The sequence below is a fragment of the Elephas maximus genome, chromosome 20 (genome assembly GCF_024166365.1).
Source record: "Elephas maximus indicus isolate mEleMax1 chromosome 20, mEleMax1 primary haplotype, whole genome shotgun sequence".
Classification (NCBI taxonomy): domain Eukaryota; kingdom Metazoa; phylum Chordata; class Mammalia; order Proboscidea; family Elephantidae; genus Elephas; species Elephas maximus.
This window is the reverse complement of record NC_064838.1, coordinates 69,847,939-69,874,493: the sequence shown is the minus strand read 5'-3', so window position 1 is coordinate 69,874,493 and position 26,555 is coordinate 69,847,939. Positions and strand designations below refer to the sequence as shown.

Here is a 26,555-nt window from a genome sequence, read left to right as displayed (position 1 = left end):
ACGAAGAGGTCCCGACCCCTAACTTCGGGGAAAGGGTGAGGGCAAGCCTTTGGGGGCGGGATTAGGTGAGCGAAGGGACGGACCCTGTGGGCCTGGCAGCCGGGGAAAGGACGAAAGCGGCCCCAGCTGGGTGCGGGGGAGGGCCGGCAGGGCCCGGGGACCGCAGGGCGAGCCCGGCAGGGGCGGGGGGATGGCAGGAGAAGGGGAGGGACCTGCGGGCGGGGAGGGAGGCCGCGCGAGGCCGAGGGAAGGGCGGTGGGGGAGGCGTGCGCTCCCGAGGCCGCCGGGGCTGCGAGGCGGAGACAGCCGGGCCGGGGGGCGCCGGGGTGCCCGCCCCGGAGACCCGCCCTGCAGAGCGCGGCGCGGACGGACCGACGGACGGCGCTGCGAGCAAGAGGCGCCCGGCCATGTTCGGCCGGAGCTCCCGGAAAAGACTCTCCAGCCGGTCGGTGAGTGACCCCCACCCGAGCCGGGCCGGCCGCCGGAGACCCCCAGCCCTCCGCCAGCGCCGGTCCCGGCCCCCTCCGCCCCGCGGCTGCGCACCTGTGGCCCCAGGTAAGGCGGCCCGCGGGCGGAGGTGCGTGCGCGGCGGGAGAGAGCGCTCGGAGCCGTGCAAGGGGTGCAGTTCCGGCCCCACGTCCCGCCGAGAGGCCGACCCCGAAGCGTGGCCTTGACCGTCACAGTCTGGGGGTGCCCCGGGAAGCCCCCTCCCTCAAGGCAAATCGGAACCCCGGCACCAGAGCGCCAGCGTCCAGCCTCTTGGAGCTCGAGTCCCGGACTTGACTTTGAGGCTGCCTTTTGGGGGCGTCCTGTGCTGCCCGGTTCCTGGGAGCGCTAGCCCCGTGCAGGGCGGGCGCGCTGTAGTCGCTTCTCAGGGACTCTGGGGAACCGAAAGGCCCTGCTTTTGTTTCTTAGAAACCCGTGACCACGGTGTCTGGGGGAGACAAAGCCCCAGCCGTGACCACGTCTTGATGGTTTGGTGCCCACGCTGGAGACAGCCCTCCTGGGTCCGCACACCCCTCCCCAGGCTGGACGCCACACCTGGGCACCAGCAGCGACCCGCCCCCACATCCCCCTTCTTCCAGACGAACAGTTGAGTCAAATCAGAGGAAGTGAGGTGGGAGGGGCAGGCCGTCCTGCCTGGGTCACAGCTGGGGCTTTGGAGGGAGCCCCAGTGGTGGTGGAGACCAGCCACCGTGTGTTGTCTTTTTGTTTTGAAGTTGACCGGACTGGGGCGGATAGAGCGAGGCCAGCCATGTAACGTCTGTGGTGACCAGTGCCCCGGGTTCGCCTTGCACAAATGGAGGTAGGATGCCTTAAATTCGATTCTTGTCGGGTATATGTATATGTGTACACACACGTGCCCACACAGGCGTAGTCCCTTCTTCTGAATCTCACTTGTAAGTCACGTGGAAAGAAAGCAAAGGCAGTTCCTTTCAGAGTGGGGCTACAAGTGCTACAAATACCGAAGGTGGACCTGGTGGCCAGACACCAGGGGATGCAGAGAGCTGGACTCAGGCTGCATTTCCCTGACGTGAGAGCATTGGGTCCCTTGCACCCACAGCCTGTGACTTCAGGTCACTCGACCTGGGAATGGCAGTGTTTCCAAGTGGCTGGTGCGGTGTGTATGTTCTGTGGATGAGTTGGTGCTCTCCAACTGTGTTTTTAATTCAGCCTGTAACCCACTGCCCGCCTGGGCGGTGTCAACCCTCTTCGGTGGCCAGATGTTTCTTATTAATGTGCCTTGAATGTTGACTTCCAGGCAGCCCCAGCCTGGATTGGAATGATTATGTTTGGGGGACAGGGATCTGGGTGCCCTTCCAATGCCTCTGGTGGCTCCGACTCTGGTTGGGAAAGTTGGGTTGCAGGCCTGCAGTTCCCCAGTGTGGTGATGTAAAGAGAGAAGGTGACCCTTCCCTGACATCCTTATAAAAAGGAAAAGCCATGACAGGAGGGAATTCTCAACTTTGGCAGCAGATATTCTCTGGTTCATGAACCTTCCTTTCCCTTGCCACCCTCTGCCCCTTTGAAGAGAGCTGTCTCGGGATACTATGGAGAAAAGCCTGCTTTGATTTTTTTTCTCCTTCTGTGTGAGCTTCTCTGATGTCTCCCAGTTGGTAACATGTGCTGGGCACCCACTTATAAAAAAAACTCCCAACCGGCTCCTTCAGAAATTGAAGGCCTTTGTTCCTGCCTCGGATGGGTCTGGCAGCCTCTTTGCCTTTGTTTCAGGGCACTGAGTGCAACCCTGATGGCTCCAGAGCCTGTAATAACTTCTATGTCAGAGTCAAGGCGCTGCAATCTTATAAATATGTAATTGACAGACATAGGCATCCATCAGCCGTGCCAGCATTCTATCCCAAACGGGTCCGTCCCTAATGCAAAAGTGGGCTGTAGAAACATGGGTATCGGTGTGGAAGCCTTATTTTGTGAATCAAATCCGATGTCATCCCTTCTGTTTGATTGATCTTGTGTGCTAATGGGGGTGGGAAGGCAGAGTGCTGGGCAGGAGGCGAGAGGTTTCTGGTTTCCCTTTCTTCCCCTTCTCTGCGGCTTCTGGATGAACTCCCCAGGGCCCTGTGGCATGCTGGTGTCTGTGGTTGTGCAGCCTGGCTCCTCTTCTCCCCAGCTGTGTGACCTCTGACCTCTGGTTGGTCATTTTCTCTCCCTAGCTCTGTTTCCCTAGCTGGGAAGTGGGAATAACAATGGTACAGAGGGTTATTGTGGAGATTAAATGAGATATTGAAAACACATTCCCCTGTACCGGCACACAGTAAATACTACCTTGTTGTTGGTGTTACGTGCCTTTGAGTTGAGTTCTGACTCATAGCAACTCCATGTGACAGAGTAGAACTCCATGGTGTCTCCTACACTGTAATCTTTATGGGAGCAGATAGCCAGGTCTTTCTCCTGCAGAGTGGCTGGGTGGGATCGAACTGCCAACCTTTTGGGACACAGCTGAGCACTTAACTGTCACGCCACCAGTGCTTCAGGAGAAAAGATGCCTAGCATGTTGGAGGATGCTGGATGTCCAGGGTAACTGCGGACCGTCACGAGGACAGCTGCCTGGAGACCTTAAACCGTTTTCACCGAGCACATTTTGTAGCAGGAAAACAAGTGTTTTATTTTCAGCCCGTTATGAAGCCATTCTCTTGGAAAGAGACCCTTTCATCCACAGGAGACAACTTTCATGCCGAAGCACTTCCCCTACAAGCAGCAAAAGGCCTCACTCTGGCTCCATGAATAGGGTTTTTATGCATTTCCACCCACTACTGGAAAGGAAGCAGCCCCTCGCTCTTGCCCCTTTCTTTCCCCCCATGGGCATGCTTTCTGGTGACCTTTTGGAGAAGAGGAGCAACCATTTCTGGGTTACAGCAGAGTATTCTTGTTGGCAGTTCCCTCTTTGAAGTCCACTGTTTGCTCACTTAATGCACCTCTGACTGGGGAGACCAGGAGCCCCTGGGAGAGACAGTTGTGTAGGAAGAAAGGGGTGACCTGCAAACATACGTTCTGTTAAACCGTTGTCTTATAGGGGATATCCAAGTACCCACACTTAATGTTCATCTGTAATTTTAACCATTTACCCAAGATTCTGTATATGTGTGAAATTATTTAGTAACGGATCACACTGACTTTTCCCACATCGTATATCATGTCAGTGGAGTCCCTGAGTGGTGCAAATGGTTAACACACTCGGTTGCTAACCAAAAGCTTGGCAGTTCGAGTCCACCCAAAGGTTTCTCAGAAGAAAGGCCTGGTAATCTTCTAAAACATCAGCCATTGAAAACCCTATAGAGCCCAGATCTGCTCTGACACACATGGGGTCACCACGGGTTGGAACTAACGCGACTGAAGCTGCACTGAAGCTGAAAGACTCTGAGTCAGGAAGAGTGGAATTTCCCTCACCCCGAAGCATCAGGCCGGTTGCCCTCAAGCTGTGTTTAACTCATGGTGAGCCCGTGTGTTGCACAGTAGAACTGTGCTCCTTGGCTCTCAAGGCCGTGACCCTTCAGAAGCAGATCACCAGGCCTTTCTTCAGAGGTACTTCTGGGTGAGCTTAACTGCCAACCTTCTGGTTAGTAGCTACATGTTTAACTGTGCTACCCCAACAAAAACCAAACCCATTGCTGTTGAGTCGATTCCAACTCAGCGACTCCAGGACAGGGTAGAACTGCCCCATAGGGTTTCCAAAGAGTAGCTGGTAGATTCGAACTACTGGCCTTTTGGTTAGCAGCCAAGCTCTTCATCACTGCTCCATTAGGCCACCCCAGACTCCTCCAGAGTATCAAGGAACCCTAAGTACCTGCCCTTACTTGCCTGGACCACTGCAGCAGCTTCTCACCTGCTTCTCTGCTTCCACTCCTTTATCCCGGATCAGTCCATTGTCCATGCAGCAGGCAGCTCTTAAAAAATGGACTAGAATTGTGTTACTGCCTCCCAGTGTGAAGGCATTGAAGTTCTGGGAGGAAGTGTGTTGTAAACAAACTTTGCTTCCCTCTGGTGTGGTGGGGAGATCCGGGCCTTTGAAGTCCAGGCAGAGCTGGGCTGGAGTCCTGCTCTGACTTTGACAAGCTGTGTGACCTTGGACACATGACTCGAACTCTCTGAGTTTCATTTTCCTCAGCTTTCAAACCGAAATCTGTCCACTGAACAAATATTTGAGTGCCTGCTGTGTGCCAGGCACTTCGCTGGTGCCAAGGATGCAGCAAAGAGCAAAATAGCCCTCGTTCAGCATACCATTACCCGTGATTTCTGCTGTGGGTTTCTGCCACCCAGAGGCCCCTTGGAAGAAAGGCCTGGCAGTGTACTTCTGGAAGATCAGGCATGGAAAACACTGTGGACCACAGTTCTACTCTGACACACATACACATATAGGGTTGCCCTGAGTTGGGATCAGCAACTTTTTTTTGCGGGGAGGGGGGATGGGTCAGGGAAGAGCCTGTGAGGAGGGGCCATTTGAGCAGCAAGGAAGATGATGTTAATTCACATCTGACTGTCAGAGCCCTGTGTGGGAACCAGCAGCACAGGTGTCACTGGTGTGGGAACCCACAGCACAGGTATCAATCACCTCGGAGCTCCTAGAAATGCAGAGTCTCGGGCGCCACCCCAGACCTGCTGCATGGGAGTCTGCATTTGGTGAGATCCTAGCTGATTCACGCGCACAGTAAAGATCATCAAGAAGCCCTGGGTTAAATGCGCACCCCAGCCCCATTGCTTCAGGAGTGCTGAGTTTCCGTTTGGGGATGAAAAACTTTTGGAAATAGAATGGTGGTGGTTGACAACATGCTGTATTAATGGTGCTGAATTGTACGTTAAAAATGGTTAAAATGGCGAAGTTTTTGTTATGTATATTTTACTACAATAAAAACAACACCCTTCACCCCCCCCCCCCCAAAAAAACAAAGAAAACCCAAAGCCCTGAGCACTGCACACAACGCATAGCTCCCCTTGCTTTGGGCTCAGGCTCACCTGTGTAAGGAGCAGTCCTAAGGTTATTCTGAGGGGATCTTCCTGCGTGATCATACTCTCTTCCCATTTTATCATCACCCACATCTTTAGGGGGCAAAAGTAGAGATTCTAGAACTTCTTAAAAAACCCATAAGGATTTGTATACCATGGAGAATAGAGGGCTCACCGTTGTGGTCCAGGAGCCCTCCCCCTACCTGCTCTTGGGCAGCTGATGGCAGAAGTAGCCACCCCTGGTCCCCACAGGGTGACCTCGCTCAGAAGGGACATCACCTGAAGGCGGCAGAGGGCGAGTCATGCACGGCTGTGGAGGGGATTTTCATGAAGAGGAAGATGAAGGCGTCTTCGTGGACAGCAGCCAGAGCAATGTCTTTTATAACTAAGCACTTAGTGTACTCCCCTACAAGACAACTTTCTGGGGGGCACTGACTGGGCCTGCCTGCTTGCTTATAGCGAGTTTGAGCAGGGAATGAAGGAGAGCCATGTTCACAGTGAAGATTTGCTCTCGGAATGCCCAGGAACTGGTGAATAATAGTAATTCTACTACTACTACCAATACCAAAACAACATTGGCAGTAACAACTATGAGTGCTTACTCCGTCAGGCACTCTGCCTCTACTTTAAACACGTTTTTGTGGGGGTTTCACGTTCATTCTGGTTGCCATAGAGTTGATACCTAATCATGACGCCCCCATGTGTGTCAGTGGAACGGTGCTCCAGAGGGGTTTCGGTGGCTGGTTTTCAGAAGTAGATTGCCAGGCCTTTCTTTCAAGGTACCTCTGGGTGGACTCAAACTGCCAACCTTTGGGTTAGCAGCCGAGTACTTGTGTTAGCCATTTGCACCATCCAGGGACTCCCACGTTTTTGTTTAATTCTCACCAGACCCTATGAGGTAAATGTGATTATTTTCCTGATAAGGAAACCAGGGCTCAGGGTTGTTAAGTAACTGGCCCAAGAGCACATGGCTAGGGAATGTCAAAGTTGGGATTTGACTTTAAAACCCTGGCTGATTTAATTTTGATTTATAATCTCTTGTTACATCTTTATTCTAAGGCAGTGGTCACAAACCAGAGGCCCTGGAGTACAATCTAGCATGTAGATGAGCTTGCTTGATCTGTAGACCAAAAACCAAACCAGTTGCCATCAAATTGATTCTGACTCTGGGTGATCCCATGTGTGTCAGAGTAGGACTGTGCTTCGTAAGGTTTTTAATAGCTGATTTTTCAGAACGTGGTCACCAGGCCTTTCTTCCTAGGTACCTCCGGGTGGGTTCAATCTGCCAGCCTTTCTGTTTGCACCACTTAACTCTGTTTGCGCCACTAAGGGACTGTGTTGTTTGATCTGTACAGGGTCTTAGATGAGGAGACTTTTTCTAACGTTAAAGTCCAGGTTTTAGTTTCTCTTGACAAATCAGAAGTGCCTCCTTTCCAGTGTGACAGGACGTGGGTAGCCCCTTTAGATGGCAGGACATGGGTGTGGGTGTAGCCTTGGCTCGCCACGGTCCCCGACATTCCTATTACACTCAAGCACCTCTTCAAACATTTAAGTTAGCTTTCAGGTGCCAGAAGCGATTTGATTTTGCAGACACTGAGTGAACATTCCCACCTCTCCCAAAAGGTTTAAAAAACAGTGAGCATATGTGGTGAGCTACCTTTGTAAAGTGTTAGGCAAGTGTTTTATATCCTTCTGTCTTTCACTCACAACAGTCCTTGAAAATTGGTGTAACTGTTTACATCCATTTTAATAGGTAAGGAAACTGAGTCTCAGCGAGGTTAAGTAACTTGCCTGAGGCCACATAGCCAGCTAGTCAATGGTATTCCAACCCTGTCTGACTTTAGAATCTGTGTGCTAGACCAGGATATCAAAAACTTTATTTGCATATGAATTACCAGGTGTAGATTCTGATTCAGTAGGTCTGGGGGGGCCTGAGACTCTGCATTTCTGACAAGCTCCCAGGTGATGCCAGTGGTGCTAGTCCTTGGACCACACTTTGAGTAGCAAGGCTCTAGACCAGGGGTCAGCAGACGGCGGCCTGCTGGCCAAATTCCGATGCCATTTGTTTTTGTATGAGCCATGAGTTAAACATGAGTTTTGCATTTTTAAATGGTTGAAAAAAAAAAAACAAGAATTGCATTTCATGACATGTAACAATTATATAAAGTTTACATTTCCGTGCCCATCAGTGACGTTTTGTCAGAACACAGCCACGCCCATTCATTTATGTTGTCTGCGACCCCTTTCACGTTACAGCTCAGAGTCGAGTCGTTGCTACAGTGACTGTATGGCCCCCAGTGTCTAATACCTACTATCTGGCCCTTTATAGGAACAGTCTGCGAGCCTGGGGCTAGCCCACAGTCTAGTGACTATGCAAGTAGCTGCTCGTAGTTTTGGAAGAAATGAGCGCGAGAATCTCTCAGAATCAGGGCCAGAAGAAACATCCCTGCCCACCTGGATGTAAATAGTGCGGAAGCCAGAGAACCAGGCTGTTTCTAAAGGGCATGTGGAGATGAGGCTTGCAAGACCAGATCAATGAACCGCCGGCAGATTCTAAGCCCGTTGTAATCCCTTTAACGTCTCAGCTTTGCTGATAAATGTAGATTCAATTTGAGCGTTAAAGGGCAGGCTTTCAGGACAAGCTGCCTGCAGCCCCACACTCACAGGCGGCGGCTTGGAAACCGAGAGCAGGCGCAGCTTTGTGAGGCTGTTATAATTATGCAGAGGGTCTGTCTGAGGACAACAGCTGCCTTTCCATGCAGCGTGCTTTGGCCACGCTGCAGCCACTCCATGGATGCTTTGGCCTTGCCGGGTCACTCCAGCGGCAGCTCGCTGGTCAGCCAAGACTGCGCCTTGAAAAGCATCCTTCCCTAGTTGCCCTGGCAATTGTGTTGATTGATGACTGGGGCAGTAAGTTGGGCGATGGCGGCCTGATTTCCTTTAGTAGAGTGTAATTTGGCTAAGCAATGGGTTCCCACCAACTGTTTTGCTTGGGAGGAATAACATTCTGTCTTGATCAACTGATGTGCCAAGAAGAGGGAAAACAAGATGGGGTGTGTGTGTGTATGGGAGGGGGTGATTTATGCCTGGAATCCTCAAGGCTTAAAAAAGGCAAAACCAAAACCAAACCCATTGCTGTTGAGTAGATTCCAACCCATAGCGACCCTATAGGACAGAATAGAACTACCTTCAGGGTTTGCAAGAGTGTAGATCTTTACAGAAGCAGACTGCCACATCTTTCTCCCACAGGGCAGCTGGTGGGTTCAAACCACTAACCCTTTGGTTCGCAGCCACGTGCTTAACCACTGCACCACCAGGGCTCCTTGTATTTCCAATAGAAGCTGAAATACCTAAATAGAGTTTTTCTCTTGGGAAAATAATGTCGGTTGGTCTCTGTGTACGTGTATGAAACAGAAAAAGTTTCTGTATAAAACACACATGTCACAGAGGGAAACCCTTTCTTAACCGTACCTTCTACAGCAGGGTGAGGAGCCTTGGTGACACAGTGGTTAAGTGCTCAGCCACTAATTGAAAGGTCGATGGTTGGAACCTACCCAGCAGATCTGTGTGAGAAAGGCCTAGTGATCTCCTCCCATAAAGATTACAGCGTAGAAAACCCTAAGGGGCCGTTCTCCTCTGCCACGTGCGTGCGGGTTGCACCACCAAGAGCGGGGTCAGCAAGCTCCAGCCGGTGGACGAACCTGGCCCGCTGCCTGTTTTTCTGTGGCCTGCTGCCTGAGAGGAATTTTTTAGATGGCTAAAAAAAAAAAAGAAATCATAAGAAGAATAACATTTCGTGGCACCTGGAAATTATACAAAATCTAAATCTCAGAGACTCAAAAAAGTTTTACTGGCGTGCACCTTCGCTCGTTCGTTTAGTCTCCAGCTGCTGCTTTCACGACGGCAGGGTTGGGTAGTTGAGGCACACCTTACGGCCACAAAACTAAAACCGCGTACTGTCTGGCCCTGCATGGAAATGGCTTTCTGACCTGTGAGATGGAGATATGCCTTGTTTATGACTAGGTGTTTGTTTCCCCAGATGCATTCAAATTAGTATTAACGTGATTTTGTAGAGCATGTTTATGCTATATGTGCTTTTTTTGCTTGCTTTTTTAATACTTAGAAATACTTTCTTGGACATCTTTTCACGTTAGTATGTACAGGACAAAAAGATCTCATAATTTATTAGCATTTAGAATCTATTTGTATGAATTATTACCGTTCAGCCAGAATTTCTCTGTCCATTTTTCCTGTTATCTGCTACACGGTTGTCCCTTTTTAATGTGACAACGTGCTTGTGTGTATTTACCCACCTTTGTTTCTGTAATATAATTGGAATTGCTAGGTCAGAGGATGTGAATATCTAAAATTTTAAAAGCCATTGCCAAATTGCCCTCCAAAAAAAAAGATGGTGCCCATTTCCACCCCCACACCTTTTAAGCATTTGAATGTATCTGTGTGTTCTGGGAGCTGAGACTTTGAAGCATCTCAGCTTGTGTAGTGACCTGGTAATTAATAAAACTTAGTCACCTGAGTGAGTGACAGTTTGTCCCTGATGAATAGGGAGAAAACACAGAGCGTCCATGTCAGTCTTTTTTTTTTTTTTTCCAAAATAATTTTTGTTTGTCTTTAATCACGGAAGTGATACCACGTTTTGTTGAAAGGCTGTCATTCATCCTAATACGCCTGTCCTTTAAGGTGGGTGGCGGAGGCAGAACCTAATAGATGTGTTATTTTCTTTTCTGGTTCAAAAAGCTCGGGGGTTATCCTTTAACTCTTTGATTGATGAGTACCCCGGGGAGATCTCCCTGTGGAGAGAGCTAGCATTCCCTAGAGGGGATGATTCCCACATCATTGAACTTCTTGAGATCAAAGAGATTTTATCTGCTCCATCCCTTTCAGGGCCATCCAAGATCTTGGGAAGAAATGTGTGTTTTCAGCCACTGTCATAAAAACTTCCATGAAGCGTATAAGGACTTCTGTGGGAGCGTTACAGCTGATAGTTAAAGGGACAGGCGTTGGAGAGAGATCGCTGGGATCATAGTCATGGTTCTGCCCCTTGTCGGCTGAGTCGCCTTGGGCAAGTGATTTAACCTTTCTGAGCCTTGGTTTTCTTATCTGAAAAATGGAGATAATATTACTTCGAAAGTTGCGTGAGGCTTAAATGGGATGATGCACATAACGTGCCTCTCGCTGTCTCGGTGGCAACATGGGTGTGATGCACGCGTGTGGTTGCGTCAGAGCCTACAGGAAACAGACAAGGAGTAAGAAAATCTGGGCTCAAGGCTGTGGAAATCACAGGTTACATGATGTACCAACTCACTTCCCCACCATGGTTGCAGCCCTTTGATTGTTAAATGGCAGTGATGTTTCTTGTGGATCGTACTGGATGGTTTTGAGAGAGTAGAAGCCCCCCTCGTCTGGGGGCTTGAGACTTCCTGATGGATTGTTGTTGTTCAGTGCTGTCCAGTCGGCTCCGACTCATAGCAACCCCGTGTACAGCAGAACGAAACACCGCCCGGTCCTGCGCCATCCACACAATCATCGTGCTTGAGCCCGTTGTTGCAGCCGCTGTGTCAGTTCATTTTGTTGAGGGTCTTCCTCTTCTTCACCGACCCTCTACTCTACCAAGCATGATGTCCTTCTCCAGGAACTGGTCCCTCCTGATGACATGTCTAAAGTATGTGAGATGAAGTCTCACCATCCTCACCTCTAATGCACCTTCCAGCTGTACCTCGTCCAATTCATTCTTCTGCTAGTCCATCCAATATTCTTTGCCAACATTGTAATTCAAAGGCATCAAATCTTCTTCGGTCTTCCTTATCCATTGTTGAGCTTTCACATGTATATGAGGTGCTTGAAAACAGCATGGCTTAGATCAGGTGCACCTAGTCCTTAAGGTGACATCTTTGCTTTTTAACACTTTAAAGGGGTCTTTTGTGCAGATTTGCCCAATGCAATGCTTTATTTGATTTCCTAACTGCTGTTTTCATGGGCATTGATTGTGGATCCAAGTCAGTTAAATCCTTGACAACTTCAGTATTTTCTGTTTATCATGATGTTGCTTATTGGTCCAGGTCTGAGGATTTTTGTTTCCTGTATGTTGAGGTGTTGTCTTTCATACGCTCACTTGAGGTGTATGCACTTCAGTGGAAACAGAGTTTGGCAGAATTGGGCCTCACACCCTCACCCTCATGCTTGCTCATGTGAAATGTACATATGATGTGTGTAAAAACAATTTGTAAGCTATAACAGGAAGGCAACTTTCAAACACTGTCCCTGGGGCCACTGTACAAAAAGAATCCTTTTGCCTTGTGTCCCACCAGCTGGACCAAGAACACGTTCAAGACAGAAACCACAAACCATCACGGAGATGCTTAGCCTGTTTCACTGTAGCTCCGTGTTCAGCTAGTTCTATGGCCCCTAGTAAGCCGTGCTAAACATTTCCCTTGACCTGGTCACCCAGTCCTGAAGCAGGAGTTCCTTTTTCTGAGGTACCAGAAACAAAGATATATAATATTTGATCCCAAGATCACAGACTCCTCAGATGAGATGTATTTTGTTGGCATTGCACGGTATCTTAGGCTGGGTTCTCTAGAGAAGCAAAACCAGTAAAGCGTATAAGTATATATAGAGAGAGATTTATATCAAGGAAATGGCCCACATGGTTGTAGAGGCTGGAATGTCCCAAGTCTGTGGGTCAGGATAGAGGCTTCTCCTGATTCATGTAGCAGGGGCTGGTGAACCCAAGATTGGCAGGTCAGGGAGCAGGGCTCTTGCTCACTGGCTGCAAAGGTTGATGAATTCCAAGATTGGCAGGCAAGACCGCAGGTAAGCTGCTAGCTCAGGTCCCAAGAACTGGGGTCAGACGAACAGGAGGCAGTGGCAGGATCCAGAGCCAGCAAAAGCCCATGAGCCTTGCCAGAATGTCCACTTATGTTTGATGCAGGCCACACGCCCAAGGAAACTTCTTTCAACTGCTTGGCTACTCAAAGCAGATCCCGTCATGGAAGTAATCACATTATATCACATCTCATCATGGAAGTGATCACAGTATCATATGCCTGCCAAACGACAAGTTGACACACAACCTTAACCATCATACACAGTATTTAAATTAAAAAAATAATAATATTTTATTGTGTTTTTGGTAGAGGTTTACACAGCAGCTTAGGTTTCCGCTCAACAATTTCTACACACAGTATTCAGTGACATTGGTTACATTCTTCAAAATGCGTGAACATTCCCACTGTTTCTGTTCTGATCGTTGTGTTTCCATTGATCTAGTTTCCCTGCCCCCTTTCCTTCTTATCTTTGTTTTAAAGTAATTGTTAACCCTTTGGTCTCATATACATGATTTTTTTTTTTTTTAAAGGAGCACAGTGCTCATAGGTGGTATTCTTTGTTTAGTGAGCCAAGTATTTAAATTTTTAAATAGTTGCCAACGTATGCAAATCCAGAAACTTTGCCTAAAAATTTAGATTTGGGCATTTCTCTGGAGAAATGAAAAGATGTATGCAACTCTGGGCCCACATTTTTTCCTTTTAGATGGAACTTTTTCACAGTCCCCACCATTCCCTGTTGTCTTACACCTGGCCTACCTTGCTTGTTTACATTATTGGCTGGCCCCTGTAGACATCTGATTTTATGACTGCTAATCTGAAAGAAGTAAGTGAATATTTGTGACCGGATGGGTGATGTGAATGACGGATTGGAATGAAGTCAATACTTGGCAGGAATATCTGCAGTGAGCGAGTCGTCCCAGCAGCTAAACCCTCCTTATCCAGAACATGCTATCAGGAAGCAGCTCACATCATTGAGGGCCTGCTGTGTGCTTGGCTTCTTTCGTGTGTCACCTCTTATCGTTCTCAAAACAATTTTCTGAGGCATGTATTTTATCTTTCACTTCTTAAATATGAGGAAACTGAGGCCCAAAGAGGGTCCAGAATCTGAAGCCAGGTCTGGGTGCTTGAGATGATTTCTTTAACCAAGAGAGTGTTTAGCTCTCACACTTTGACTCTGCTATTCTAAACAAAAAACTATCCCTTGGGGGGAAAAAGAGCCTTATATTCTCGATGGGCTGGGGATGACTAGTGTCTACAATGAAGAAAATGTCTGAAGAACCCGTGGCTAGTTGGTTTATTTGGGGATGGAGTCTGGAAGGGGAAAATCCTATCAAATCAGAGGGTGTGGTGTTGAGATTATTAGGGTATCTGAAAAGCACCACCTTGCGAGAAAGTGGAATCAAATACAATGCAGTTTCCAGCCCCACAGGAGACTGCTTGCTGTTTCCTAATCAGATCTGCATTACATTAATGGGGGCTCCATTCAGTTTGTTAACAGCTTTTTTTTTTTTTTTTTTTGGTATTAAGCTGGGCAGTTGGTCAGGGGAGTTTGTGGAAGGGGGATCTTTAGAAATACCATTTGCATAACGTTTCCTAGAGGAAACCTCAACAAAAGGGGTCAGTCAGAGGAGGGAGTTTATAGTGCCCCTCAGCAGCCAACTTTGAGCCAGTCAGCCTAAATATAAACAAGGTGGTCATTATCCAGTCTCTGGGCCTATGCCCTTAATATGTGCCCTCCTACACTTCACCAGGGCAGCCCTGGTGGCGCAGCAATTAAAGCACCCGTGTGCCAAGCAAAAGGTTCGCAGTTGGAACCCACCAGGTGCTCCGCCAGAGAAACATGAGGTAGTCTGCTTCCTTAAAGATGACAGTCTTGGAAAACCTATGGGGCAGTTCTACTCTGTCCGTTACAGGGTCGCTATGAGTCAGAATCAACTCGACAGCACCGGGTTACACTTTGTTGGAATTTGGTGCCACGCTACAAGACAGACGCAAGCACACTGGAACATTTAATGAGAGTGTCATTTGATTTTATGTTTGGTAAACTACTGGTGATGCAGAAACTGCTTTCGTAGCTCTTAAAAACTGGCCTCACTATACGTCCATAGAGCACCCGAGTGGATCCTCTGAGGTGAGAGCTGAGGGATTAGGGCTCGGGGGGATTTACTACAAGAAGGCAGGTGTTTTCTCTCTTCAACAACACTATGAGATTACTCTGGTAATAGAATTTCTCAAAGCCTTTTGTTCTGCAGTCAGGCACCCAGGAGTGATCCCGTTATTTGGATCCTTGATGACTGGCCTTTGGAACCCCTCCAGCGACTTACTGACTTGTTTGGAAATCATAATGACAGGCGCAGTTCATCTTCATGAAACCAGACACCCGGAGAAGGTTGACGGTTGAGGAGTGTCTCCTTCGTGGGCATGGAATATTTGAAGTCATAGGGAAGGCCACATACGTGTGTTTTCTGGGTTCTGAGAAGTGGGAAAATTTCGTAGATTTCTCCAGTCGCTAGGGATGTGGGGTGGTGACAGCAGTTAAGGCAAGTTTCTTATTTTAAATTAATTTTGATCAAATTGGTGGATGATCACCATACAGTGTAGACAATTTGGAAAATGCAGCAGAGTCTGATGATTCGTTTAAAAAAAAAAAATTATTGTAACTTCATCAGCCGAAGATGAGTACTCTTAACATTAGGGTGTGATTTTCTTCTAATCTGATTTTTTTTTCTGGTAGAGTTTTACATAGTTACGGTAATGAAACAGGTACCCAACTAACCAATCAGTTGCCATAGGGTCAGTTCCAACTCGTGGCGACCCCGTGTGTGTCAGAGTAGAACTGTGCTCCATGGGGTTGTCGGTGGCAGGTCCCTTGTAAGTAGATCTCCAGGCCTTTCTTCTGGGGCACCTTTGGGTGCATTTGAACCTCCACCCTTCAGTTAGCAGCCAAGCACGTTAACCGTTTACTCCACCCAGGGACTTCACACCTAGCAGGGCTTCCTAAGTGAGCTATTTGTAAAATCGCTGTAGCACGGGGAGGATGGGGCTTGGGCACCTTGGTGTGGAACGCACTTTGTCTCTTCTCGGCACAGCTGCATGCTTTGATAGCAAGGAGGAATTACACACGTGGTGTAAAGCTTCTAGTTGTTAGCAGTGCCATCATGGCACCCTGTGTGTGCAGAGTAGAGCTGCCCCATAGGGTTTTCAAGGCTGTTTTGTCATGGAGTTTGCTGTCCATGTTAATGAGTTCAGCTCTCTGAATCAGCTGACCTCCAGGTCACCCCACGGAGTCCATCTATCTTTGCTTAGCTTTTCTTGGGCCTTGCCAAGGGATGTGTAGGAAATGAACTGGCGGTGTGTGGACGGCTATTTGTGGGAAGAGCTCTTGGCCCTGGGGTCTTTTAATTAACGTCTAGGTTATATAATTGATTCACTCTCAAAGGGAAAAATGTGCTTCCTTAGAAAAGGAAATTCTTCGTAATCCTAGATATGAATGCCATCTCCCCGCAGTCCTGCCAGAGCCAGCCCACCTCACCCCCACTTCTCTGTAAACACGAACAGAAGAGTATGTTCACTTTACTTCCTCACCCCCTGATTTCTTTTAAACCTACCGTAAAAGGATCTAGGCTTGCCAGAATAAATTACCAGAATAAATAAAATGAAAGTAATTTCTGTTTTTTTCACGGTTATAATAATCATAAACCAAAACCAAACCTATTGCCCGAGTTGATTTGGGCCCATTGTGGGCCTGTGTGTTACAGTTAGAGCTGGGCTCTGTAGGATTTTCTTGGCTGTAGTCTTTGCAGAAGCGGATCACCAGGCTTTTCTTCCATGCTGCCGTTCAGCAAGTTTGAACCACCAGCCTTTATGTTAGTAGTTGTCAAGGATTGAATTGTGTCCCCCCAAAAATGTGTATATCAACATGGTTAGGCCATGTGTGGTTGTTGTCCATTTTGTGATTTTAATTTTATGCTGAGAGGATTAGGGTAGGATTGTAACACCACCCTTACTCAGGTCACCTCCCTGATCAAGGTAAAGGGAGTTTCCCTACACCACCTTTGATCTCTCAAGAGATAAAAGGAAAGGGAAGCAAGCAGAGAGTTGAGGACCTCATACTACCAAGAAAGCAGCACCAGGAGCAGAGCGCGTCCTTTGGACATGGGGTCCCTGTGCCTGAGAAGCTCCTTGACCTGGGGAAGATTGCGGACAAGGACCTTCCTCTGGAGCCAACGGAGAGAGAAAGCCTTCCCCTGGAGCCAGTGCCCTGAATTTGGACTTGTAACCTACTAGACTGTGAGAAAATTAATTTCTCTTTGTTAAAGCCATCCACTGGTGGTATTTCTGTTATGCCAGCACTAGATGACTAAGACGGTAGTCGAGCACAAACTGTGTGCGCCACCTGGAACCTTCATTTATAATCGTAACTACCATTAACAGAGCACTGGGGATATTCTAAGCACATTTCTTGCATTTTCTTATTTAACTCTTGAACCATACATGAGGTAGATACCATTATTCCCGTTGTTCAGGTTCGGAAACTGAGATGCTGCAAGTTGAAGTTACTTCCCCGAGGTCACACAGTTAGTGTTGAAACTCAGGTTTGATCTTATGACTCTAACTGCAGAGTTTGGACTCTTCAGCCCATTTGTATGCCTGGCACTGGAGGGTTTGTGTTGACTCTAAATCAAGGGTTTTCATCCTTTGGCAAGCATCAGAACCATCTGGCAGGCTGAACCCCCACAGGCCCCCACCCCCTGAGTTTCCCATTCAGTAGGTCTAGGTAGGGACTTAGAATTTGCATTCCTTACAAGTTCCTGGTGATGCTGCTCATCTGGGAACACACTTTTGAGAAGCACTGATCTAAGCCATAGGCCCCGCCCTCCAGCATTGAGTCATACCAGAGAGACCAGATAAGACACACATGGCTTAAATGACTGTCTAGTTCAGCTGGCAAGCTTTCTTATGACAAGATGGCTTTGAGTACCGCTAAAGACCAGTTATTGGTGTTGAGAGCTAAGAGTTTAGATGAAAAAGAGTTTTTTTGTTTTTTGTCCTTTAAACTTTCTTGGCTGCCACTTCCCTATCATTTAGGGACTAAGCTAGCTTAAGAGCAGTTTATTAACTCCATAGTCCCTAAATATAGTCCAAATTTAGGGACTGTGGAGTTAATAAACTGGCCTTAAGCTCTTTGGTGAGCTGGAAAGTAGAATGAGCCAAGGTCTGGTGGGCAGATAGCCACCATTGAGTGGACACCAACTCATGTTGACCTTACATGAGTGAAACATTGCTCTCTCCTGCATCTCCTCACAATCACCAGCATATTGAAGTCCATCATTGTGGCTACTGTGCCAGTCCATCTCACTGAGGGTCTCTTTTGCCCTTGTTGGCCTCTACTTCACCAAACATGGTGTACTCCAGCTATTGATCCCTCCTGATGACATGTCCAAAGCAAGTGAGTCAGACAGTGTTCTGTTGTAATCCAAAAGTTTTCATTGGCTAATTTTTAGAAATAGATTGCCAGGCCTTTCTTCCCAGTCTCTTAGTCTGGAAGCTCCACTGAAACCTGTCCACCATGGGTGACCCTGCTGGTATTTGAAATACCCGTAGCATAGCTTCCAGCATCACAGCAACAGATAGCATGCCATAATATGACAAACTGATAAACGGGTGGTATCAAAGTCTGGTATTTTTATGAAAATGACTAAAGATTAATGAGAGGTTCTAGCCCTACCAGGCAATCCTTTCAAAATTATATTTACCAAACATATTCTAAAGTTACAGAAATTAAAATAGTACGGAAGTGAAGCAGGACTAGAACGATCCCGGTGACAGAGTAGAACATCTGTAAAACTAGATCCAGGTCATTATGGGAATACAGGATATGATGAAGGTGACATTTAAAAACAGTGAGGGAAAGAGCCAATGAGTGGTGTAGGGACAACCATCTTTTCATTTGGAATAAAAGGAGATGAATGGCACACTTCTACATTAAGAAAAAAATAAATTTTATTATGAATGAATACTCATAAATTTGGAAAGTGAAAGGCAGCTCTAAATTCAAATATTTTCTCTCTTTTTCCTCCTTTCCGGCCACTGGCTACTTCAGTGCTCCTCAAACACAGCGGGTACATTCCTGTCCAGCATTTGCCCTTCCTGGCCCCTCTCCCAGGACTGTCCCCCCAGATACCCCCATGGTTTGCTCCCTCACTTCCCTCACAGCCTCTGTTCCAGTGCTCTTTGCCTAGAACGGCCTTCCCTGACCATCCTAAAGGAACACTCCAGTCACCTTTTCCCTCTTCCTATCTTTTTTATGTTTCCTCATAGCATTTATCACTACCTGACGTTATATTGCATTTTTGACAGGTTATCTGTTTTTCTTTCTGCCCTAGAATTAATTTTTGATACAAGATTTTAAACTCCGGCTGGATGTTTTGTACCATGTCTCTTTTGTTCAGTTCCCCGAGACCTAGAAAAATACCTGGTACATGGCAAATGTTCAGTGTGAATGTGCTGAGTGAATAAGTGAAGGGATGCTGTGAAATCCAGAAGTCATAAAGGATGAGTGAATATTTTGACATGAATAACTTAGAAATTGTCAAAAATCAAAAAGAAAAACTGAGGAAATTATTTGCAACACATATGATGTGTAGAGACCGGATTTCTTCGCTATGAAAACAGCTCTAATAGAAAGAAAAATAAACATGGAACAACTCATTAGAAAATTGGGCAAAAGATCTCATCAGGCACATGTATGAGAAGGAATCGTTTGTTTTCTTAATGAAGCTGTTCCCTCTTTTAATGTTTGTATTTATTTTGTGAATCCAGTATAAATAAAAAAAAAGGCTGTTAGAAAATGTGTTTGTGTAGAATGGTGAAGTCTGAGCTCAATCAACTGTAGCATCTCCTTCCCAGAAATTGTTCAAGTAGCATGCACGTTCTCATGTTTCAGGCTACGCTTGGTTCCCTTCCATCAGGACTGTCAGAAGGCCTCTCAAGGTTCCGTAGGATTTGGACCTGCCGTGGGTATAACAAGGCTGATGGGTGTGAGGGTGTGATCCAGGGTTCCTTAGGATTTGGACCTGCCGTGGTTATGAACAAGGCTGATAGCTGTGAGGGTATGATCCAGGGTTCCTTAGGATTTGGACCTGCCATGGGTATGAACAACGCTGATGGCTGTGAGGGTGTGATCCAGGGTTCCTTAGGATTTGGACGTGCCATGGGTATGAACAAGGCTGATGGCTGTGAGGGTGTGACCCAGGGTTCCGTAGGATTTGGACCTGCCATGGGTATGAACGAGGCTGATGGCTGTGAGGGTGTGATCCAGGGTTCCGTAGGATTTGGACCTACCACGGGTATGTACAAGGCTGATGGCTGTGAGGGTGTGATCCAGGGTTCCGTAGGATTTGGACCTGCCGCGGGTATGTATAATGCTGATGGCTGTGAGGGTGTGATCCAGGGTTCCGTAGGATTTGGACCTGCCGCGGGTATGTACAAAGCTGATGGGTGTGAGGGTGTAATCCAGGGTTCCGTAGGATTTGGATCTGCCATGGGTATGAACAAGGCCAATGGCTGTGAGGGTATGATCCAGGGTTCCGTAGGATTTGGACCTGCCATGGGTATGTACAAGGCTGATGGGTGTGAGGGTGTAATCCAGGGCTCCTCAGGATTTGGATCTGCCGTGGGTGCGAACAAGGCCAGTGGCTGTGAGGGTGAGATCTAAGAGATGACAGGGAAGCCAGTACAGAACCATGACGTCTACAATAACAACAATCTTTTCTACACCTAGGGCCACGCGCCATCCTGTTAGGTGGTCATTTGGCTACTTGTGGGTGTGTTTTTGTTTATTTTGTCTTTTCTTGCCACAGTGACTTGGGCGTGCTGCTGCCAGCATTTGGTGGGCTGGAGCCAGGGATGTCCAACATTTGCTGTCTGTGAAATGGTGCTCCCACAATGGTGGTATGACCATGCAGTGACAGTCCTACCTAGTAAGAAGCACTGGGAAATTCTGCCCCTATCGAGCCGAGAATGACATTGGGAAGTACACGGTATAACTCTGATGTTTCGGACTCATCACCATTAACACATGGTGACAGCATTTCTAGGGATTTACTGTGAAATTGCCAACCCCGGAGATTTTGGCAAGAGGAAATGCAAAAGAACTAGTTCTCCACTGGAGCCTGGTGGTGCAGTGGTTAAAGCACTCAGCTGCTAACCAAAAGGTTGGTGGTTTAAACCCACCAGCAGGTCTGTGGGGGAAAGATGTGACAGTCTGTTCCCATAAAGATCACAGTCTTGGAAATCCTATGGGGCAGTTCTACTCTGTCCTATAGGCTCATTATGAGTCGGAATTGACTCGATGGCAACGGGTTTTTAGTTCTTCACTCAGTTCCCGTGCTCGTTAAATCAAAGATCTCCATTCCATGTGGAAAACCTCCAAGTGGCAAGTCTCTGTCCACGAGGCTCTCACTCTTCCCATCTAGTTATGTGGGAGAGCTGGATGTTTACCAGAGTACATTGTGTTTATTCCCAAGCCTGTTTATGCCGGTTGTACCTACTGCTAGAATTGCATAGTTGTCTTTGTGTGCCCGTGAAATACAAGTGCAAAAAGGGAAAAGAGGTGTTTCTGTGAGAACTAAAGTGAATGTTTGGGGATAACTCAATGATGAATGTCTTTTTTTTTTTTAAAGCAGTTAAATTAGGTTTTGGGAAAAACAGCTATGAAAGATAAAGGGAGGCCCCTGAGGCTGTGGCCCTAAGACCCCCTTCTGGACTGGAGCTGAAGCTGTTCCAGAGACCACCTTCCAGCCAGACCATGGACAGGTCCGTGGGATAACAGCCGAGAGGAACGTGTTCCTCAGAACAGTTAATTATACGGGATTAGAAAGGCAGCGTTTGCCCAACTTCAAGGTTTAGAAGGCAGGAAGGGGTAGAAAATCAGGACGAAAGGAAACGGGGAACCCAGGGCAGACATGGGGAGAGAGCTGACATATTGTGGGCAATGAAACCAAGGCCATATACTTTACAAACTATCAAATGGGAAACTAATTTGCTCTGTAAACTTTAACCTAATGCACAATAAAAAATAAAAAAAAAAAGAAGGAAAAAAAAAAAAAAAAGAGGGAGCAGGGAGGCATACCTAGTCAAGGACTTATATTTTTCTGACGGTATCTTTAAATTCTGGCACCACCCTAAAGAAACCCAACCTGGGAATGGAAGAAGATGGATCATAGGTGTGTTTTATGCATAAAAGATAAGGTGAACCAATCAATCTGTAGACCCATATGTAAAATCCCCTTCCCCACTAAAATGAACGTGTGGTATGTGTTTCAAGAAATAAAATTAAGCGTTGTATATGCAGAAAAACCTGTGAAAGCCAGAACCTGTGTAAGCTGGAAACCTGTCAGAGAGGAAAACTCAATTATTTTGCATTAATAGAGAGTGATAGAAAAGCGGTAAGACTGCACCCTGTCAAAGGCAGAAAACTTGTGAGACCCAGAACAACAAGCATCCCCCTCGAGCTCTGGCTCTCACAAGTCTCACCATGTCGTTATTTTGTGATTTCTTCATGTGGCAGACACTGCTAAAAAAAAAAAAAAAAAAAGCTAGTCACCCCCAAATCCACTGTCTACTTCTTCCTTAGAAATAAAAAAAAAACCCAAACCATTTGCCATAGAGTCGATTCCAACTCATAGAGACCCTAATAAGATAGAGTAGAACTGCCCCGTAGGGTTTCCAGGGAGCACCTGGTGGATTCGAACTGCCGACTTTTGATTGGCAGCCGAGCTCTTAACCACTACGCCACCAGGGTTTCCTCCTTAGAACTAGAACCTTCAAATTATTACCTGGCACATGGCCTGAGAAGTAATGCATTTCCCAGGCCCTCCTGCTGTTAACCAAAAAACAAAACAAAACCCACTGCTGTCGAGTCGATTCCTGCTCATAGTACCCTATAAGATAAAGCCAGTGGATTTGAACTGCCGACCTTTTTGGTTAGCAAGAATATAAGTGGAAGTAGTGGATACAATTTGTGGGAAGTGCTGGCTTTTCGATGGAAAGCATGTATCTTTCGTTCCCTTAGTCTTTCCTGCCCACTGGGATGTGAACGTGATGGTTGGAGCTTAGGCAGCTAAACTGAGCCATGAGGTGAAAGACCTTTCTTAAGCATAGCATGACAAGATACATGAAGCCTGGGTCCCTGATGACCATAGAGACACCATACTAGCCTTGGACTGTATAATTCCAGACTACATTTATATGAAAGAGGAAAGAATAACCATCATGTTTAAGCAACTGGTATTTGAGGTTTCATTCATTCACGGCTGAATTAATCCTAACTGGATTTTAAAAAATTAACTGACCAACTACAGATGTTGATTATGTGGGACAAGGGGCTCTGTGACTGTACTGCCCAAAGGCCAAGGAGTTATTCTGACTACTGTGACAGATTACTAAAGTGTCATTTTTAGTAATAGGCTATATGCTGAGCTTTCAATGATGGAAAATCCAAAATTGTTCTTTTAATTTAGGAGCGCTTGCTGAGGGTAAGTGTGCTATTCCAGAAAACACTGTTTGGAGGCAGGACTTCAAGTAAACCTTGACTTTACCTAAGTTATTAGAGTAAATTGAAGTATGTTTGATATAAAAGGTTTTTTTTTCTCTTTCTCTGTGAATCTGTGCCCTAGCTACTGAGGAATAACCTGGAACATTTCAGGAATGTCATCACGCACGGATTTCACGGTATGAGGAAGCACATACGCTGTTCTGGAACGCGTTTAGAACTGCTTGTTTTGGGATTAAAGGGTATGGAGTGGAGGAATATGATTAATCCCTTCGATAGCTCCGATCATTTTACCAGCAGACGGGGCAGTGGGGTTGGGCTCACATGACTTACGTGGAGAGGTATGCCACAGGCTACCGTGTGTGAGTGTGGGTGAGGGCTGAAGCCCCATCGCTTCCCGGTGAACAGAAAACTGCTTGTACCTTTCTAACCTCTTAATTAAGTAATCACTGTGCAAAAAAATTTTCTTGCCGGAAAGCCTGTCATGTTGGTTGTGTCCCAGGATAGTTTTGTGTGAAAGTCTTTAAGCTGGAATTATCTTCCCGATGATTGTGCCTGATCAGCTTTCCCAAATTATCTAAGAAGAACGTGAAACTGATCATGAAAAATGTCTGAGGAAAACTGGGAAGACATTTTGGGGTCAAGCTTTCACAAGTCAGAGGAACGCAGACTAGGAAATTGATTCAGAAGAAGCTTAGAGGGAATTCATGAAAATTTATGGCTTCGCATGCCATGAAGTACAGTAACAATGATGTCATAAATTTATGTATTTAAAAGCCGTTGGGTGTCCTTCCTTGACGTGCCTGTGTGTGGAGCGTGTGTACAGAATACATGTTGGTAGGAATACGTGTGGGTATGTATATATGTGTTTACGTATGTTTTGTTTCTTTTTTTTCTTAACTCAGATGGTAACATACCAAAGATACTTCCTCTTATCACTTAATAGACCTTGGAGAAATTTCAATATCAGTATATATATATTCATTAGGAGCCCTGGTGGTGCAGTGGTTAAAGCGCTCAGCTGCTAACCAAAAGGTCGATGCTTCTGTGACAATTACTGCCTTGGAAACCCTATGGGGTAGTTCTACTCTACCCTATAGGGTTGCTATGAGTTGGAATCAACTTGATGGCAGTGGGTTTGGTTTGTGTACACATTCCTTATTAAACAAAAAGGTCACATAATATCACATTGTATCCAGAAACAAAACAAAACGATTTGCCCTCGAATCAGTTCGGACTCACTGAGACCCCGTGTGTACAGAATAGAACAATACTCCATGGGGTTTTTCAAGGTTATGACTTTTCAAGAGGAGTCCTGGTGGCGCAGTGGTTCAGAGCTTGGGCTGCTAAACAAAAGGTCAGCAGTTCAAATCCACTACTTGCTCCTCAGAAACCCTATGGGGCAGTTGTCCTCTGTCCTGTAGGGTCGCTGTGAGTCAGAATCAACTCGACAGCAACGAGTTTGGGTTATTTTTGGTTTGTGACTTTTCAGAAGCAGATCTCCAGGCCTTTCTCCTGAGGTGCCTCTGGGTGGGTTTGAACCGCCAGCCTTTTGGTTAGTGGTTGGGTGTTTAACCATTTGCGCCACCCAGGGACCCCTTCCCATTGTATAGTTGTACCATAATTTCTTTTCACCAGTTCTTCGCTGACGATCTTTTAAGATGCTTAAAGTTGCTGGTTATTGCAGATGATATTACAGTGGGCTTTCGTGTCAGTCCACCCTCATTGCTTCTATGTGTGAAAACGTTTATAGGATAAGTTCCCAGAAGTATAATTACTAGATCAGAGGATGTGTGCATTTTAACTAGATGGATATTGCAAAATGGAAAAAAAAAAAAAAAAGTGGTTTCCAAACATGCATATGATCTATCAATGTGTATGAGGGCAGGAAACTGACTAATTTTAAATGGCTAAGGATTTGACGTCAACAGACTTTTTGGAATGCCATTTTTATTCACTACTTTGATTTACCAACCTCAAGTTTTCCCAAAACAACTAAACTGGATTTAACCCCCTGGAGCTAAGATAGAAGCTACAGAAATAATTTCATCCTGATAGTTTTGTGGGAATAAGCCGCATCATCGATTTAGATAGGAGTCGACTTGCTGTCAGCATCAGCTACTGATGGTGTGCCTGCCTACTGAATTTCGTTGAATCGGAAGTTTACATTCTGACACAAAACTGGGTGGAAAGAGGCAGAGTTATGCATGTTAAGGATTTTGGTACTGGTCTGTTCTGCCCCTAGTTTTTTCCATCTCATTTCTCTGGCTTGTTTTGCACATCTGTAAGCGTGAAGGGATCGACTGGACTAGAGAATTAAAACTCTCTCCCTTACCCTCCCACCGTGCCCTCCACGAACAGCTCTTTACATTCAGTCTTGAGCCCAGTTTGAAAATAAGGGATCAATGTGCCTGGAAATATTTGTGTCTCTGTCTCTACTATCCTTCTGCCCCAATCTGTTGTATCAGGTGTGGTTGAGTAGATTTTCAGCTCAGAGCAAACGCATGTGACAGAGTAGAACTGCCCCATAGGGTTTCCTAGGCTGTAATCTTTATGGAAGCAAATCACCAAGTCTTTCTCCTGCAGAGTATGTAGGTGCGTTCAAACTGTCAACATTTAGGTTAGCAGCTGAGCGCTTAACCATTGCACCACCAGGGTTCCTTCACTCTAGTCTAAACCACTGTTATTTCTTGTCTGAACTACTGCCCTCGCCTCTTCACAGAACTCCCCACTTACGCCTTTTCACTCCCTAACCTGTTCTCCGCACAGCAGTCAGATGAAGAGGTAGTTATTTCAGTTATGAAATATTGAGCAGATCCAAAAATGTTGATGAAATATGCATAAGGGGAAACAATGGACACCTGTGAGTTATCACCTGGCTTTGTCTTTTGCAATTCTGTCCTCTACCTTCTCTACCCAGAGGTAGCCACTCTGCTGAATCATGAGTTTATCATGTCCTTGTTTTGCTCAATGGTTTTGGCACCAGCGTGCTTCCCTGGTAGTCTTCTGTTTGGTTTTTCTTTCGGGACAGACATGCGTGTGAGAATTTCTCTGGAGTGTGTGCCCAGGTGTGGGCTTGCCAGGTCGTGAGGTGTGTGTACCTCTGAATTTACTAGATAAGAATACATTCTCTCCCAAAGGGATCACATCAGTTTAGACTTCCATCTGCAGGTAATGCTCCTGTGTGTTCCTCATCCTCGTCAACACTTGGTTTTGTCTGATCTCCTCTTTGTACTCTGTACATGTGGTTACCTGTGCCAGGAACACTCTGTCCTACCTAGTCCTAGTGCTGGCTTTTCCTTTGTTGAAATGACACCTTCTGAGAACATTTCTCCGGCCCCCTCTTCTAATGTGTTCCCCTGCTCCCCAGACTGTAAGTTCCATAAGGGCAGGCAGAGTGTTGGTTGGTTCATTACTGTACCCCCAGGGCCTTGCACAGCACCTGGCACATGCTGAGTGCTCAATTGCCAACTGGGGAATGAGCAGGTGGCTGAGCAAGTTGGGTCCTTTCGAGTCCCTAGTCTGATGAAAGGAAATAAAGATATGAGAAAGTTAAAGGGAGCTCACTGCTGTTCGCCTTGGGCTTCAGGACGGTTTCCTGATGGACATGGTATTCGAAGACCTTCTTTGAAGGAGTTTAGGTGCTGGGCTACTCTGAGCAGAATACTGGGCACCAACAGTGATGTCTAGGTGGG

At 46.6% G+C, this 26,555-nt stretch overlaps 1 protein-coding gene across 5 annotated transcripts in view; it reads left to right on the top strand.

The window, feature by feature from the left end:
• Positions 1 to 245: 245 nt before the first annotated feature.
• The window catches only part of PRICKLE2 (prickle planar cell polarity protein 2), a 422,108-nt gene continuing 395,798 nt past the window's right edge, over positions 246 to 26,555 (top strand). The window contains exons 1-2 of one of the 5 annotated variants that reach the window (XM_049862955.1): positions 246 to 449; positions 1,221 to 1,306. In XM_049862955.1, coding sequence (XP_049718912.1) covers positions 408 to 449; positions 1,221 to 1,306 — 128 coding nt within the window. In that variant the 5' untranslated portion in view covers positions 246 to 407. The other 4 variants (XM_049862965.1, XM_049862964.1, XM_049862963.1 and 1 more) reach the window with 4 other exon arrangements.